This window comes from Pyrgilauda ruficollis, unplaced genomic scaffold (assembly GCF_017590135.1).
Source record: "Pyrgilauda ruficollis isolate IOZ18807 unplaced genomic scaffold, ASM1759013v1 scaffold6, whole genome shotgun sequence".
NCBI classification, from domain to species: domain Eukaryota; kingdom Metazoa; phylum Chordata; class Aves; order Passeriformes; family Passeridae; genus Pyrgilauda; species Pyrgilauda ruficollis.
In genome coordinates this window covers 9,945,024-9,962,230 of record NW_024527710.1, presented here as the reverse complement: position 1 = coordinate 9,962,230, position 17,207 = coordinate 9,945,024, and the positions used below count along the sequence as shown (strand labels likewise).

The 17,207-nt window shown below is 45.4% G+C and overlaps 1 protein-coding gene across 1 annotated transcript in view; it reads left to right on the top strand.

Moving 5' to 3' along the window:
- Window positions 1-16,711, top strand: part of EIF2B3 (eukaryotic translation initiation factor 2B subunit gamma) — a 99,230-nt gene extending 82,519 nt beyond the window's left edge. The window contains exons 10-11 of the mRNA XM_041483442.1: window positions 5,951-6,054; window positions 16,494-16,711. Of these exons, the coding sequence (XP_041339376.1) occupies window positions 5,951-6,054; window positions 16,494-16,546 (157 nt within the window). The 3' untranslated portion in view covers window positions 16,547-16,711. The remainder of the gene's footprint in view (window positions 1-5,950; window positions 6,055-16,493) is intronic.
- The last annotated feature ends 496 nt before the right edge of the window (window positions 16,712-17,207 follow it).

Here is a 17,207-nt window from a genome sequence, read left to right as displayed (position 1 = left end):
CTGCTTTGTTTCCTTCATATAGACACGAGTAGCTTTTCCTGGCCATCAGTGAAGAGTCTGTAAAATTGTGTAGGACTGGCCTACACCTCCCACTCTGCAAAAGAGAATCCAGAGGGTGGTCCGTTTTCCTGTGTGTGGGGTTTCCCAGTGTGAACTCCTTGCAGCATACTTTTGCTGAAGTGTGCAACCCTGAGCTTGCAGCTACATAAAAGGCCACCAATTTGTTTGTCCCAAGATCAGCTGGATGTAACTGAAGTTTCAGAGGTGAGGCATGACCTTCCTGGCGACCTCCTCCCGCACCCAAAGTTTCACTTAATAAAACACATTAAGGTATGTTTGAGGCAATCCTTTAAGGTCAGTTGAACTTTCACTGGAAAATACGAGTGCTGGCAAGTATATGCAATATGTAATGCAAAATGTTTAGGGTGTGGGGAAGAAGTGTAAAGGAGCCATACCACAGTGATGAGCTTGGCTAGAAAATAGACATGAAACAAGTTCCTTAGTGAAAACACCCTCAGAGACGGGCGAAGAATTTAGAGGGGTAGAATGATTTTGTTACCCCCAAGGGGAAAAACAGAAGATCAAAGGCCAAATTCACTTACGAATGCTTGCTTTGAAATATATCTATAAATTATAGCACGTACTGCTGGCATCTATTGTAGGCTTTGGTATTTACTTGAATGTATAACGTGAGATTCATAGTGCCCAGAATTCTTGTGTTTGTGTGTAAAAGTGTGTTGGTGTAAAAATGTGTTGGTGTGTAAAGCATGTTGGCAAAGGCAATATTTCAGGTTCCCAAGCTCCCTAATAGTGGTTTTGCCTCTCCCCACTTTTTCTATGGCCTTTGTGCCTCACCCCTGTTATCATGAGTCCCAGCCACCAGCTCACTAGCTAGCAGGGGATTCCTTCAGGGGTTGCTGGTAGGTTTTAGAACTCTCCCTGACTCCTTGCCATGTCTTAGAGTTGTTAAGGTGCCTGTGGTGGCTGTTATCTCCTTGGTCAAGGCAGAAGGGGATGTTGCTCCCAGGGGAATTCACATCTGTTACCCCTCAGTCAGCAAAGTAGCTGCTGAGGCATGTCACCCTTTGCTTTTAACTCCCGTGTCTGTCTCTCATAGCTCATCTGGAGGCGCACGAGACCCGACTGCTTGGCACAACAGAGCGGTACCAACAGGCTGTCCTAGGCTTTGTGCTCCAGGCTTTCTTTCTTGTGAGTCTACAGTTTTAAGCATTGCATTATAGACACCTCATTTGCTTTGCTGCCCAACAGAGATTATGTCGGGGTTTTGGCACAATTGGATTAAAGTACCAGGCCTGGATAACTTCCATTGGCATTTCAGGAGATTTGCTGTAAGGCAAACCTGTGACATTCATACCTTCCTAAGCTTGCACAACCAGGGCGAGAGCTGCAGTTGAGGTCTTGACCTCAGTTACTTAAGCCCCTTTCTCCCAGGAGCGTTCATCACTTTAATCACAGAGTCCTAAATAATCAGTGGGTAGCCTGTAATTAGGGGGTTGTGTCTTGGACTCCTGCTGCCTGCTCCCGGTGTGCTGAGCACTGCGTATTTTGATTTCCCGTTCCCCCAAAGGATGTTTGATCTCAGATTTACACTTCAGAAAATTAAGAAGGGCACGGCACCTCAGTCCCCTGGCAATCTTCCTGCTTTCAGTGGTGGGTGCCTTGCTTTGCCTCAGTATCACAGTGCTGCAGCGATTGACACACTTGATTTAAGAGTTTGATTTATAGACCGATACTCGGGCTGAAAGTCAGCAGTTCCAGGGCTGCATAAATCAGCCTGTCTCTGGGATTAATACTTCCTTATTTATAATTTCGACAGGAGATGGAATTCTTTCCCAATTCTTTACATTTCTTTCAGATGTAATCGACCACCCTGTCCTTTGGTTTAAAGCTATGCGACTTTGCCACAAATAGAGGGAGGGGGAAAGTAAGCTGAGTCCAGGAATTGCTGTGCTATAAAAGCTCCATATTGTGTGCTCTTGGACTTTGCTTTCTCCCCGCTTCCTTCAAGCCCACACAAGAGATGGACTTGAGGTTTTTTTGGCTTTCTTCCCCTCCCCCCTCCCTCCATACATACGCTGACCTTTTAGAAAAATAAATAAAAGATAAAGAAGGACCTGGAATGTTGCAGAATGTGTGTACATTTTGCTCTCTGTTGTTTTCTGCTGGGATTAGTTGTTTACAATGGGGGAGAGAGGGAGGGCAGAGGAAGGGAGGTCTGTGGCCTTAACTGAAATTAGTGGCATTTCAGAGTGATCTTGTTAGGTGGTCTGCAGTTTAAAGACCTAAATCCTTGTAATCCCCCCATGCCTCCTTGGCCACTACTCCTTTTGCTCTTGTTCTCTCACTTTCAAAAAAACCCACCCCAAAGTCGGGCTCTGTCTCTCAGATGCAGGCACGTAGCAAACACACAGACACAGACGTAGGCACACACTCTCTCATATGCTCCCATTTACACGTTGTACCTGTAGAACAAATTATTGCTTTAGCTACATCTGTTCCCACTACAGGACTAGGCTTGTAAAATGCTCTCTCTAGAATGCAGATGTACACTGAATATTTTTATTTATTTTCTGAAAAACACCCAGCTGCCAGACTTTCAGTTTGTGATTACACTTAAAACAAATTCAAATTGAAATTTCAGCTGTAAATCAAATGCCCCAAATTAGTTCCTCTTGTGGGTTTGAACATGCTCTTTGGATTTTAAGGTCAGGAGATATCCATTTTCACCGTGCTGAAAAGTTTAAAAATATACTACATTTTCAGGGGAAAAAATAAATATGGTTTGCATTATAAAGCAGTACATCAATGTGTGCATATGCGCACACACACCAGAGCTGATGAAGCTGGATGCTGTCAGAGCACCTTTGAGGGCTAATAGCACCTAATTGTTATGGAAGGCAGGAACTGTGGTGGCAGGAGACTACAGCAGTGCCCTGAGATCTGATATTTACCCTGTAAGAGAATAAAAGTTTATTCCTTACTCTTCAACTTGAAAAAATAGTAAAAATTAAATAAACACACAAAATACTTCTCTTGGCAGGCTTTATAACTTTTTTTTTTTAAAGAAAAAAGGCATTTACAAGTGGTTTCAAAATGGCTGTGTTACATCTGTCAGCGGGTGAAGGGAACACCCACAAATTGTGTTTTTATCTCTTGAAGTTTTGTTCCACTTGAGCAATAAAAGCCGGATTTGCTGCTGGTTTGTGTGATTGGGGTAATCTGAGCATTGAGTATGGCTTTAAAACTTCTGCAGTTGGTTGGGTTTATAAGTTTTAAGAAACTCCTGGGGTGGTGGAGTTCTTGGGTTTTGTTTTACCCTGGCACCAGGGAAGGGTTGATTTGCAAGCACCTGGCACAGACAAGTTCATCTTGGTTCCCTGGCCTGTCCCTCCCAAAAAATGGTTTGGCAGGAACCCCCATTATCTTTGATGTTAATGTCATCAGCAGTTTCTTGGTTACAATGCTGTTCTTTCTCGGGGAGTTGAAAGCCAGTGCTCAAGTAGGCTCTGAACACACATGCAGTATTCTCCAGCCTGAGCTCCAGACCGACAGCTTAAATCCCCTCTCTTTTGGGGAATATCCTCCTGCATGAGGATAATGCTGAGAGGTGTAGTGCACTCACAGCTGCTCTCATGCTCAGGAGAAGTGATAGATGGTGGGAACCATCCCCTTTGCAGGGGAAAGCTTTCATCTGACTGGCTCAAAGCAACGGAGGAGGAGGTATGCTGGAGTGCACGTTTTGGATAGGAGCCATTTCAGTGGGAAATGAGCAACTTCTCCCATTCCCTTCACTAGTTCTGCTGAAAGCTAAGTCAGGATGGCAGCAGTGGGCAGTCCTGCTTCCAGTGATCCCTTCCCTAGCCTGGCATAAATGCCAAATTGCTCTTGCTCTCAGCAGCTGCTGTTGCACAGGACGATGGCCTGAGCCGCTGTGCGGGCACACGAGGCTATTGGAAAGGAAGCAGATCGTGACAGTGTGAGAGCAAAGACAGGCAGGGGTCTGCTGTGTATCTTTGCCGCTTTTTATCTTATTAACATGTTAGTAAAAACCTTGCCAAAGCAACCTGAGCCGGTTGCTTGTAGAATAATTGCTCACATTGCCTCCTTATAGGTCAGCAGAGGGGGAGTTTAAGTGAGTTAAAAGAATAATTGTTCAGAGGGGACAGTCTGTTCACGGGGGGTTGTAACTGTGAACCACTGCAACTGAGGTCCAGTTTTATTGCTTTTACTCCTGGAGAATTAATGGTGGTTTTGTGGGGCAGATGGTTTCTGCTCTGACTCACACAAGCAACAGAATTGTAATATGTTTAATGATAAATTCTTTGTTCTAGATAATAGTGTTGTGTGAGCAGGAAAATACTATGAATTAATTTTGGGATCAGCGGTCTGGAGTGAGGATCGATGTTTCACACTTCTGAGGACCTCAGCTTACTAGTGCTCCATTCAATACAGAATTGAGTCTTGGGGCTTTGACCTCATACCAAAACTCCTTGTTAATTCAGACTCCAGGCTAAGAGTTCTGTCCGCAAGCCAGCTTGATGGTTCACCACAGCCATGCTTCACCAGTGCAGAGAGTAGTGGTGGTGCCCATAACCAAGGTGGGGAATGGCTGCAGGTCATTAAACTGTGCAGCTCACTGTGCAGAAGGTCATTGAAGCCAAAAACTTCTGGTTTTGACAGAGATCAGTTGTCAGACTAATAATATTCACAGTTACTGTTATTAATATTGACAGAAATACCAGGAAGCAATATGAGATGCTGTGGTTCACAGTAGGATTAATATTGAGTTATCTAGGGGGAGATTACCTGCATCTCTCCAGGGTTATAGATCTCACTTGATACCCTCTTCCCAATCAGCTGGTTCTGATGAGTGTTAGTATTTTTAGATATATCTTAGCTGTGTTTTCTGTCCTTCAATGACTCCTATCTACCTTTGCACATGTGAAAATAAGGGAAGAAATAATTTGATTCACAGCTATTTTCTTCTCTGTAGCTTTGAAAGAAATTACATTTAATGCTATTTAACAAGACACATCATGCTGAGGGAGTAGCATTTCAGGGCACATCACAGATACTAGTTAAGATTGACAAGTTCCAGCTTACTGGAAGAAGGGGCTCAGAGAAATGCACTAACTCAGAAACTCTCAGCAGAGAAGTTACAAACCCAGCAGTTGGACTCTGAACTCCTTTCCTCTCTGGATGGTGGGATTGGCAGATATGAAAGCTGATTATTACAGATTCAAATACATTTTGGAATAAGGTGGCTTTTGCTGAAGTTCCATCCTGTGTAGTATTTCAGACTTAGTGGTGTCAAAGGCAATATGAATGTGAAGATACCCAAGGCAAGTAGTGTAGGTCTAGTGTGGGTTTCATTGGTTTAGTACTGCAGAATAATTATGTTTGGGTGCTTGAATGTAACATGAACAAAGCCAACCAGCTGAGCTATTGATCTGCCCCTTCTCTCCACCTTTTCTTAGTGCCCGGCAAGTTGGAATGCATAAAACTGCTCAGCAAAACTTGCAGAGAAAGACTGTGCTGCTGCTCCTGTTTTTAGCTGGGGAGCTGAGCAGAGAAGCCACCCCTGCAGCTACCCAGACTGTCTGTGGAAAATACAGGACTTGATCCAGGTCCCAAGTCTTTATTTATTCAGTTAAGTATTTATTCTGTTGAGGAAATGTAGAGGAAAGCTGTTCTAACAGGAGGTAAAACTGCAAACTCTTTTTTGCAAAGCCAATCTGACACCTGGCATTTAAGTTTTTCCAGCAACTGGGTATGAGGATCAAGAGAAGAATGGAGTTTTTGAGAAAGGAGCTGAACTGAACCTACGTACAGGATCATGTCACAGAGTCTTTAGATATTCCAGTGGATACCTTTGTTCTGTATCTGTCATTTAAATTATTTTCTTGTTTTGCTTGTGTTTATATTGTAGGTGCTGTCTTCAGGGCAGTGTTATTTGTCATAATGCTGTGATAGAGAAGGGTGCAGACATCAAGGACTGTTTGATTGGAAGTGATCAGAGGCTGGAAACCAAAGGTAAGCACAAAAGCTGTATTTAATGTGCATTTGTCATCATTTTCAGAACTTTTTCCTTGAGATATTACTCCTGCTTCTTCATGAAGTGATAGTAAACTGTGGCAGTTCTGCAGTGGGGTGTCCTATAATATCAGGATTTTTTTTTCATTGAAAGTACAGCTTCTTGGCATAAGTTCAGTGGTTTGCTCCTCTGAAGTTGGCAGCAAAGCTCTGCTGTTCTTATAAAGGACAAGATTGGGTGCTGAGACAGTCTTTTCCCAGAGACCACAATTAGATCAGCCTGAGGTTGTCCTCAGCAGAAGGAGCCGTTATTTTGAATAGTAATCTTTGTCAGTGACAGGGCAAAGCACGCAAATCTATTGAACACACAAACATCCTTCTCTGTAGATGCTCCCAACCCACAGTGCCAGTGTGCTCCCGTTCACTTTCCTTCACGCAAAAGCTCGAGGTGGAGCATCATATTAGGACCTGCTGTGCTCAATATGAAGTACAAGGGCAGCTATGTTCAGATCTGCTTTACTGCCATGAAGTACTATTTTGAGGCTTCAGAAAGGATACAGCTACGTGGCCCTCATTTCTACAAAGTTCAGCCATCCAGTGGGAGTGCTCGTGGTGAGGGCTCGGTGGTAACCGCATGAGTGGAACTGTTGATTTCCTGCCCTAAGAGATAATGGGCAGGAAATGGCTGTTTCAGTGACTGCATCCCAAGCAGAGGCTTTTTAATGAATATTTATGGTTGGGGTTTGGCAGATCCTTGCTCCAGTGTGTAGACTGAGGACAAAAGTGAGTTCCTTTGCAGGCTTCATGTGAAGTTATTTAGTCAGATCAGGATTTATTTGCTTGCTTTGTCTTTGTGGGTGGATTCCCAATTCTAAGTGTCTTGATACAGAGCAGGGTTTGAACTTAATGTAGTATAGCATAACCTGTTGTCAGCTTCACATATGACAAATTTTCCTTAAATTGAAACTGAAAGCACAAAGGACTCATGAAAACGAAGTATTGATCTTGCAGTTGCAAGTCTCTGATGCTGTAGGTAACACAGTGAGTTCACTGTGGTCTTGGTCTCTGTGTGGCTGTGTCTGCTCATAGCTTTGCACATCACACAGTCTGAATCGGTGTCCTTCGTGGGGTTCATTGCCTCCTGTCGTAGAATCATTTAGGTTGGAAAAGTCCTTTTCATATCATCAAGTCTAACTATAAACCTAACGCTGCCAAGTCTGCCATTAAACCATCTCCCTAAGTGCTGCATCTACACATCTGCATGAAACACCAGGAGAGAGGAATTGGGTCATGTTTGGTTGTTAACCTGCAGTGTGAACTATGAGGGCACAGGGTGTAGATTTAGCTAATATTTTAGGTAACAGGTATATATTTTATTTCTTTAGTAGATGATACCAAACAGAAATACCACTCTTTGACCTTGATCACAACCACTTTGGAAGTTTGTTCCAGGGTGCAAATCCTAGTCTGGTTGATTGTCGTAGAAAAACTGGTCTTTCTTCTTGATTGTCCTTGTCATCCTTGTCTGAATATTTTTTCCAAAGGGTAGATGTATTTGCAGAGAGAGTAACAAAGCTGTACCCATGGATCATTTGCCTGTTCTTAAGAGTCTACTGCTCCCCTCCCCAAAGTTTAAACCCACTTCTTGGATTAACTAGAGGCTGGGGGCCCTCTAGTTAAACTGTTTAGAAATGTATGGTTGACATTAGCAGAGACATATTCAGGTAGATTATAAATACACCATTATGCTGAGCAAGAAAAAATAGTAAATCCGTTCATTTTCCTGCCTCAGTTTCCTAACCATTCTAGAATTTCTTTGGGCTAGGGGTCAGGTTTGCCTTGGTGGTCTGGGATCTGTCTGCGAAGTTCATGACTTACTTCCTGCACCATGGAGTCTTTCCAGCCCAGCATGTCTCTTCTGACCTTGACTGATCCCATAGTAGACTGGGTCTTCTCTTTTTCGCTGTGAAAGCATGTCATGACTTCCTTTCCCCTGCCCAAGACTTCCTGTATCTTGTGCCAAGCTTTTGGTGTGGCCCTGTAAGTCTGTTTCCATATTGCACCCTTCGTCAAGACTTTGGCTGTGTTTTTCTGTTTGGTAACTTTTCCTTCTTCAAATTTGAGCTTCCATGGCTGGGTAAAGAAAAAACCTAGTTCTCTTGGGTAGGAGCCACCTTTTCTTGCAAGCTGATCACCCTTCAGCAGACATAAGCAGTAGCTGCTGGCTGCTGACCCTAGTCTGGGAGTTACACATTCCAGTTTCTGGGAGTAGAAACCTCCTCAGCAAAACTCCATACACCTTCCCAGAAACATTAAAAAAAAAAAAAAATGGCAGTCCCTTATTCCAGAACATCAGCCAGGATTCATCAAAGGTAGAAATATCCCTGAATCATCCTACACAGCCCCAAGCAGATCTCACAGTTGACTTTGCTGCAGAACTGGCTCTATGCTCCCTGCTCTGCCATGTGAGTCCTGGCCACACTGCCCAGGCAGCTTGGGGTACAAGAGCTCTTTGAGCCAGTGGTGCACTGACCTCCTTTCATAAAATGAATTCCAGTCCCTTGAAAGGAGGATGGCAGGAGAACAGCTACCACAAATGATAGGCAAACGTAACTTAAACCAGCTCTCATCCTTCTCCTTCTGCAGAATAATATGGATATATTTAGGGTGGTCCAAATGGTACAGCTGGGAGTAATGGAATTGAATTAAACACAATTTAGGTTGGCTATCTGGAGCATTTTCCTAACGATGTGGTCTGGTAGGCTGTGGGATAATCTCCCTGGGGACATGGTGGGAGACCTCAGCACTTAATAATGGGCTTGGCAAATCTCTTGACACCTAAACAGAGGGAATGCTCCACCACTGGTTACAGGGGTAGATCAGAGGCAACCTGGTTCTTTCAAACTAAAGAGAAGATTGGAGACACAGGAGTGCAGGTAACTGTCAGCAGTGTCATCCCAGTCCTGCATTGACTTCTGCCCTGTCACAGCACTGGCCAGAGACAGTATTTTTAAATGTCTCTGTTGAAGTCAAGCTATGGAGTTTTATTTAACTTCAGGGTTTGCAATCCATGTCTCCTGAGAGCCCTGCTATTCTCCTACTGTTTTTATTACTATGCCTTGGAAGCATCCACTTTCCTTCCTCTTTGATACTTAAAGACATTTGCTAGAGGAGAATTAACAGATGGGCTTTGTGAAAGCTACCTCACCAGGTAGCAGTTTGAGAAACATGTTGGTACCTAAGAAAAAGGCAGTAATTCTTAGAGGAATAGGAAATGGCAGACAGCATTCTGAAAGAACATCATTGCACAGAGCATTCAATCACTGTTTTGAAGACAGTTTTTAAGATTACACTGCAACCTTTTTGATAAGCCTGGTTTTAAAGACGAGCTCAAAAGCAGCATGTGCTCAGTGAAGTAGGACTAGAGAGAGGGAGTGCTGGTGATGGGCCAGTCAGGGACTCAGATGAGTACAGGAGTCACTAAGTACAGCTCCCAAAGGAATCTCAGCCAGATTCAGCAGGGAGAGCGTTGTACATCTGGTATCAGTTAGCCAGGAACAAGCATATATGGTAAAGCAGCCTAACCCTTCTTCAAGGTAAAGTGGCCTAACCTTTCTTCAAAGCAACACCAGGAACAGAGACAGTACACATTCACACAAAGTGTAAAACTAGCAAAATTGGTATAAAATTCGCTACCTTATCCCTTGCTTTCATCTCTGTTGGCATTGGGGCAGAGATATTTATTTCCAGCATCAGACATGGGGCTCCAGCTAGATCTGTGTCCTACCTGATCCTGACTCCTGCTTCACAGCTCTCCACTATGGCTCTGTCCCAGCACCAGGCTCATCCCAATCCTAGCCTTCTCTTTGGTATTCCTCCTAGTCTTTCTCCCATAGAGACTTTTGTTTTTCTCTCTTACTTGGTTATTCCCAGACACCCACCTGACACCTCCTCTGGTCTGACCATAGCTGCTATTTCCAGTTCCCTTGCCTAACAATCCCATGCTCCTTTTTTCATCTAGCATTCATTCCCTAACTGCTTTCAGTTGGACTGCATCCCTTTCTCTCATGCCCAGGCAGGCTCATACTGGGCACAGGAGGGGGGTGGTTCTGTGCCAAGTGCTCCACTGGTCCATCCAGCTTGGAGGAAGCCCTGCCTTCCTCCTGCACTTCCGTGGTCAAGAGTGCTTGCTGCAGTCTCTGGAGCTTTTAGCTGTCCTCCTGAGAACATGTGCAAACTTCAGATTTTTTTCCAAAGGCTTATCACATAGCCAAAATTGTGTGGTTTCTCACAAGAAGAGAAAAAGGCACATATCCAGTAAGGACTGGCTCCCATTTCCAGTCATTTTCCAAGTCCTGTTCCAGGCTTGGAGTCCCAGGACTTCTCAATGAAACAGAATAAGATTGTTTTATTTTAATGAGGGCCAAAGAGCACATTTTTCTCTAATGTCATCCTCTGAAGGCAGGTACATTTTATGAAGCCTTCACATGTGAGTGGTTCCCTGCTTGTGAGGAGGCTTCACATGAGCCAAGATTTAACAGGATAGGGACAGAAAGGAACTGAGAGACTTTCTGATGCTCTCACTGCATTCAAGTAAGGGCGAGCATCTGCTCTTGCAAGATGCTGAGTACCTCCTGGTGCAGTCTTCAGGAACTGAAAACACTTAGCACGACACAGGGTTGGGATCAGAAGGCATGCTGCTGTGCAGATGGAAGTTAGGAAAGCTCATGAAGAACAGACACAGACTAAACAGTGCACACATGTATATTGTGCACGGGGATGCAAAATGAGCTGGAGGTGATGTAGGAATGGTGTGAATTTATAGCAAAACTGAGAGACCGGTAAGATTTCTCCCTAAAGTAGTTTAACTACTGAATGCCCATGAGAAAGATACTGTTGGCAGTTAAAACAGGCATCTTTTAAATAGTTGACATTTTTGTTGCAGTGACTATGCAGTGACTATATTGCTAACTAATCCTAATAAGCCTCCTTTCCAGGTTTTATAAAAATGGTTTATGAGTTCTGGCCTTCACAGTGGCGCAAAGCTTCCTTAGAATATCCATCCAGCAATGCTTTGTCCTCCCTTCTGCTGCTGGGGACTGCCACACTTGTGCATACTGTCATTCCCAGCCAGGGAAGTTCAGGCTTCCTGAGTGAGCGGGTTAAATGTGCTGCCACATTCCCAGCATGCTGATATTGAAGTCTACCCAGAAGGCAGCAGTTCATAACCTTGTGGAAATATTTTGATATGCTGCACGCAGAGAAAATAACTACTTCTGCTCTGGTAGAGCTCAGGCACATGAAAGAGCCAGGAAGAACACCCCAATGGATGCTGAGAAAGGAAGAGGACTTGTGTCCAGTGCTGCAGGCAAAGATGGCACCTCTGCCATCATATCAGGAAGTTAAGATGTGGGCAGTCAGACTGCTGTTTTGAGATCCCTGCTTGCATTTGCTGTGAGGGAGTGATAGCCCATGGGAGCACTGATGGATGTAATCCAATCCCTTCTCACACACTTTGCTAGGACTCTGTCCCAGTATGACTTCAAGCATGCCCCCCTCCCCAAGGAGCTTGCTATCTTAGGCTCATCCTGAGCTCCGAGTCTCCTTTTCCCTTTACTAACTTTTCTTCTAAGACACTGTGTGATCACTTCCCCATACAGCTCTGTCCTCTATCTTCACTCCCTCAGTGAGTCTGCTCCAAGCCACAGTAAAGTCATCTCTCATTGGGCACTGAATCACTCTTACCTTCACACTCTCAAGGCACATCTAGTCCCCAGAAGGGTTTGAGAGCAAAGGGATTCATTCTGGCTGAACTATGAAAAAATCCTCAGCTGAACCATGGGGCCACCAGCACTGAGAGCTGGTGGTTGTTGGATGTAAGGCAGAAGTAAGATCTCTGCTGCCTGTTTGTTCTGTGGGCTGCAGGCCCCAGCTGTGGGCCAGAACTGATCTGCCTGAAGCTAGCACCAACTCCCTGGGGTGAGCTGCACATCCCTCATTCCCTGCATAAAAGAATCCTGGGAGCAGCTGGAACACTCAGCTCATGAGGATCATAGTTGCTGGGGACCCATGGGCCCATGTGATGCCTGCACACTGGGGCTGACCTGGCACTTGGGAGAAATTGTGAGACACGCCTGGCCTTTGGGGCCACAGTGTGGTCACCCTGGTGTCCAGTGATCATGTAAGTAAAGCTTGGCTGAGGAGAGAACAGGCCTTGACTGGAAAGTCCCACTGCTCTGTAAACACAAACAAATCAGCCCCCATCACCTGCTTCCCTTCTTTATCTGTACATGTAATTTAAAACACCCTCCAGCCTCCCAAAGTCAAGCTTCAGCTGCTTCCCATCCCCTTAAGCCCCTTTAGTTCCTCTCCCCCCACTAACCTGGCTGCTTTTCCAGAGCCAACCATCACTGCAGAGACAAGTTGCTCTTCTCTCCCACTCTCTGATCCTTTCTGTCCTGGGTGAATGTGGTGGGAACCACCCACAGCGTGTTTTCGTGCATGCATTTCTGCAACCACCCCTCCCCCCCACCTAGTTTTTTAAGTTAAACTATCTCTTGCTTTAAAGAGAGCAAATACACAGCAGTGGCTTTCATCACTGCTGTATAATAGAGCAGTAATTCTGTGCCAGGGACTGTTTTCTATTTTATTTTAAAGGGTTTATAAAACAGTGTATGTAATTGAGTGAGTAAACTGAACGTTTTCTGGAGCCCCTGAGGGCTGAAACTTCGTGGTGGTCCTGGGCCTAGGCCCTAACCCTTTTTTTTTCCTGTCTTTTTTTTTTCTCCCTTTCCCCTCCTTCCCCTCCTCCTTTACAACCCAGCGTTGCCACCAGCAGCAGCAGCAGCAATCTGTCTGGGGCTAATTGAGCAAACAACAAGGAGATGCTTTCACATGGCTTTTAAAGGAATGCTCCGGCATCCCCTTTCTGTGAGTGGCTTGGCAGGAACCTGCCAGGAAGGCTGGGGAGCGCTGGGTCCCCGGCCCCCAGCCTGCTGGTGGGGTTTGTGCTGGGCTGCGCAGTCATTTCCGCCCCTCTGTTTATTTGCATTACAATTTGTTTTTAGCCAAGCACCAAAAGCTGCTCTGCTCTCTAGCTCGCCTTGTGCGTATGTTTTTAAGGGGCTAGCGTACAGTATGTGTAAACAAATGTCTTCCCAAGCAGGAACGCATATATAACGAGTGACAGGTTTTTGATTTACACTCAGTAAAGTCTCCGTGGACACTGGGTTCAAGCACCCAGGCAGACTTCAGGCTGGGCTGCGTCAGCAAGTTGAAGCAAAGTGCTAATCAGGAGGTTGAATGTGTTGATCAGCTCTGGCTTTGCTTAGCACCAGATGCTCCCAATCTGAGAAGATCTAGTTGAACATGATTTAAGGTTGAAGAGTCCAACTCTGAAGGCTTTCTCAAAGTCCTTTCTCTAATCTGTCTTCTTTCTCTGTGGGCTGAATGCATCTGTAACCCTGCCAGTGTCAGATAAAAGGCAGCCTGGTAAGAAATCCGTAATGGGGAGCTGGGGAAGGAGAAAGGGAGCTGAACAGCAAAGCATGTGAGGTACTTCTCCCTCCTCCCCCAGAGTTTCAGGCAGAGTTTCTGCATGAACTGAGCTTGCTGGTACCAGCCAGAGCCACTGGCAACTGGCAGCCACGTCTGATAATGAAACACTATCCATAGCTCAGCTCTCTGGCACACACACTGGAGTCTGAATTCCCTTCACTCCTCAAGAAGGGCTTTGGGAATGGAAGAGGGAAGCAGGGTGAATCCTTATCTGCCTTCCACATCCCCTTGGGGTGCGGCATGGAGCTTTGTTTCTAGCAAAACCATTCCCTTTATCGCTTAAAAACTTTCTCGCGGATTTTCAACAGGCAGGTTCATGTGTTTTCTTTAAGCCTTTACAAGAAGAAATCCATTTGGTGATTTCATGTGAGTCTGAGGTAGCAGTGACATATCATGTGTGCCTGCTTTGAGGAATCTGGGCCACAGGGATCAAGGAGGAGATGAAACAGGCAGAGGGATGAGAGATGAGGGAATGCAGGCTCCAATTTCCCATGCGGCTTTGGCTGCTTAAGCTCCCTAAACTCACTGCTGCCTCAGTTTCCCCATCTGTAAAACAGAAATGCTCTTACTCATCCATTCTCAAAAAGCATTTTGAACTCATCAGGTGTAAAATACAAGACACCATAAGGTGTATGCTTCATGCATGTCAGTGCAAAATACAAATAAGTCTGTACCACCTCTGCAGCAAGGTATGTGACAGGACCCATCCCAGCTCTGCACATTTAGGACCATGGAGGATGCTGTTTGAAATGAAGCAAGAAGTTCCTTATTAAAAAGTATTGCTACAGATAACCTATATATAGAACCATAAATTGACATGGCTCTCTATAAGCCTAGATGAAGGCATGTTTAATCTGCAGAGGCATAATATAATTACTCTCACTGGATGGTAGCCAGGGTCTTATTCACATCATAGAAATCAACATGATAGATAGTCTGCTTGGAGGAGGTTCAGGAATGGAGTCACAGGAGTTGCTACAGGGCCTGTTGAGATATATTGGGAAAGTTGTTGGGGGTGAGGAATGTTATAGCAAGAAATGCTGCAGGTTGGATTTGAGGTGCCTTGGCAAGGCTGTGTGGGGTCCAGGACGGGAGGAGAGAGGCGCTGAAGGCTGGACTTGGGGCTATTGGCAAGAGCTATCCTGGAGAAGTTGTGTGGTGCTACCTACATCATGCTTGCACCTGGCACTTGTACAGTCAGCCCCTCATTTTCCTGTGCATTGCATCCACCTCTGCTCATCCTGCCCAAAGTCCTGGAGACTGAGCACCAGGATGTTAATGTAAGGCTCCAGGACTAATTACCAGTTTACAATAAATACCCTGAGCAAAGAGCTAAATGTCTCAATCTGATGCTGCAGGTGAGAAGCAGCCCCTTGGTCTCCTTATTTTAGCCTTCACAAAGGGTCTCTGGAAGGAAGTGGTGTGGCTCACTCATTCTGTCTCTCAAGCTGAGAAGATTGCATATGATCCACATGGTTCTGGGGTTGAGGTTGTAGTGAGAAATTATCTTGCCACAGGGCAGAAGATATATAGAGCAGGGCAGAAGATATATAGATTTATAGAGCACAATTTGATCAAACCTTTTGCTGGAGCAATGGTTTGCACGGTACAAAGGTTGCATCTTGATTTTAAACCAAGAGAAGCACCATGTTGGCCCAGCCACTTTGGGGATTGCCAGGAATTTCTTCCTTTAGCCAAAGATGGCATATTTGTTGTTTTGCAGCAATCTTGCAAGATCCACTCCCCTGAGGGGAGGAGTTTTAGGTAGGTAAATAAAACACAACTCATCATTTCCATCATCCTTGGCTATCTACCCCCACTGCTGTGTAAGGTGTGGGAAACACCAGAGCCTCCACTGGTGTATCCCAGCCCCTCACAGGCCTTGACACTTTATCCCAGGCTCCAGAGACAATTGTTATTCCTAGTTGCAGGAGGACACATCACCTGAGCTGTACCTGAATAGATGTCCAGCTCCTGGAGCGCAGTTTAGATTCACCACCTCCCCCACAGTACCCTGAGGACACCCACTTTGAGCACACCAGCTTTGTGTCATGCTCTGAGGCCACTTGCTTGGGTTTTTTAGGCACTGGGCTTTCAGTTGCGTGTTTTTATTATTTTGGCTTTAGATCCTTTATTTGCAGTCCTTCCCTGACAAGCTGCTTTTGCATTTTAAAGGGAAGGTTCTTTCAGTACAGTGCATTAACAGTGCTGGGGCAGGGACTGGCACATTAATGTGTCCACTGGGGCTGTGCAAAGCTCCTGGGAACAGGCAAAGGGGTGACCTTGCAGAAATTGCCCCTCCAACAAATTTGCTCCACAGGAGGGTCAAGTTTAAATAACAAAAAAAAAAAAAAAAAAAAAATTTAAGCTGCCATGGCTGAGTTGAGATTACTGAGAGGATCTCACACTGCCTCGGTGATGGCCCCCTGGTGCTGAGCAGCCCTTTTCCCCCCAGCATCCAAGCAGTTTAGGGTAGACAGTGCTCTTTAAGGCCAGGGTGGATTACTGAACTTTAATTTTATGTCTAATCTCCATGTTAGATGTTGATGGTTCCTTGCCTTGACCTAGGTGTACACCTGTCAGTAGCAGCTGTGACTTCCCTAGGGCCTCTCTTGTTTATTAGTGACACATAGACGTGAAAACTCTCATTAGAGAAATCTCCTGATGTTTAGTCAGTTGTTTAGGCTTTCACCATGTGTGTGGGATACTGTTGGAGAAATGCTGTCGGATACTGTTGGAGAGACGATTCAGCAAATCTCTGTTTGAGTTCCCCAGAATCTGCTTTTCTCATTTGTTTTAAAGTTGCAGATTTGAAAAATGCAAGGTCTGAAGCTCTGCTGCAAAACTCAATTGCTCTTCTTTTCCTCCCTCTCTCTTTTCAGCCAAACATGTTAATGAAGTCATTGTGGGCACCGAACAGCTGATGGAGATATAACCCCGAGTAGCTTTTAAAGATGATTTTATGGAAGCCAGCAGCAGAACCAGATGTTCAAGCATCGTAAGATCATCCGTACAGATCAGTACTGGCATGGTTTACCCTGTCATTGCTCCTTTCCTGTTCAGCTTTATATTTATGTCTTAATAAAGAAGTATTTGCAGAGCGGAGTGTCCGTGGGCCCCTCCCCCCTCATTGGGATGCGCGCGGGTTTGTGCCGGGTTATATCGGTCCCTGCGCCCGGCCAGCGCACTGTACTTTTCCAGCAGAAGGGAGAGCGGGGACCACACAGACTGTGCCCACTCCAAAGAATGACTTAGCCGCCCTCCCTGCGGTGTAAATCACATCCCTGCAGTCCTGCATCACCGTCCCTGAGCCTGGGAGAAACTGCTCAGGATGCTGCTTGCGCATCTCATCAACACAGCGGGCGGACAGTGAGAGCAGCGGCCGTGCCGGCTGCTCTTTGCAGCCCGGCAGCTTCGCCAGCCTCCTCCTCCTCCTCTCCTCCTCCTCCTCACTGTCTCTCATGATGCTGCCTCACAGCACAGAAGTGTTTAATCTTTGCCTCTTCTCCTCTGTAATGCAGTCAAAGAGTTTGGCACCCATTTCCATCAGGGCTGAGTTTGGTCTGATACTTGGAAATTCTGCCCAAGAGCAAGCA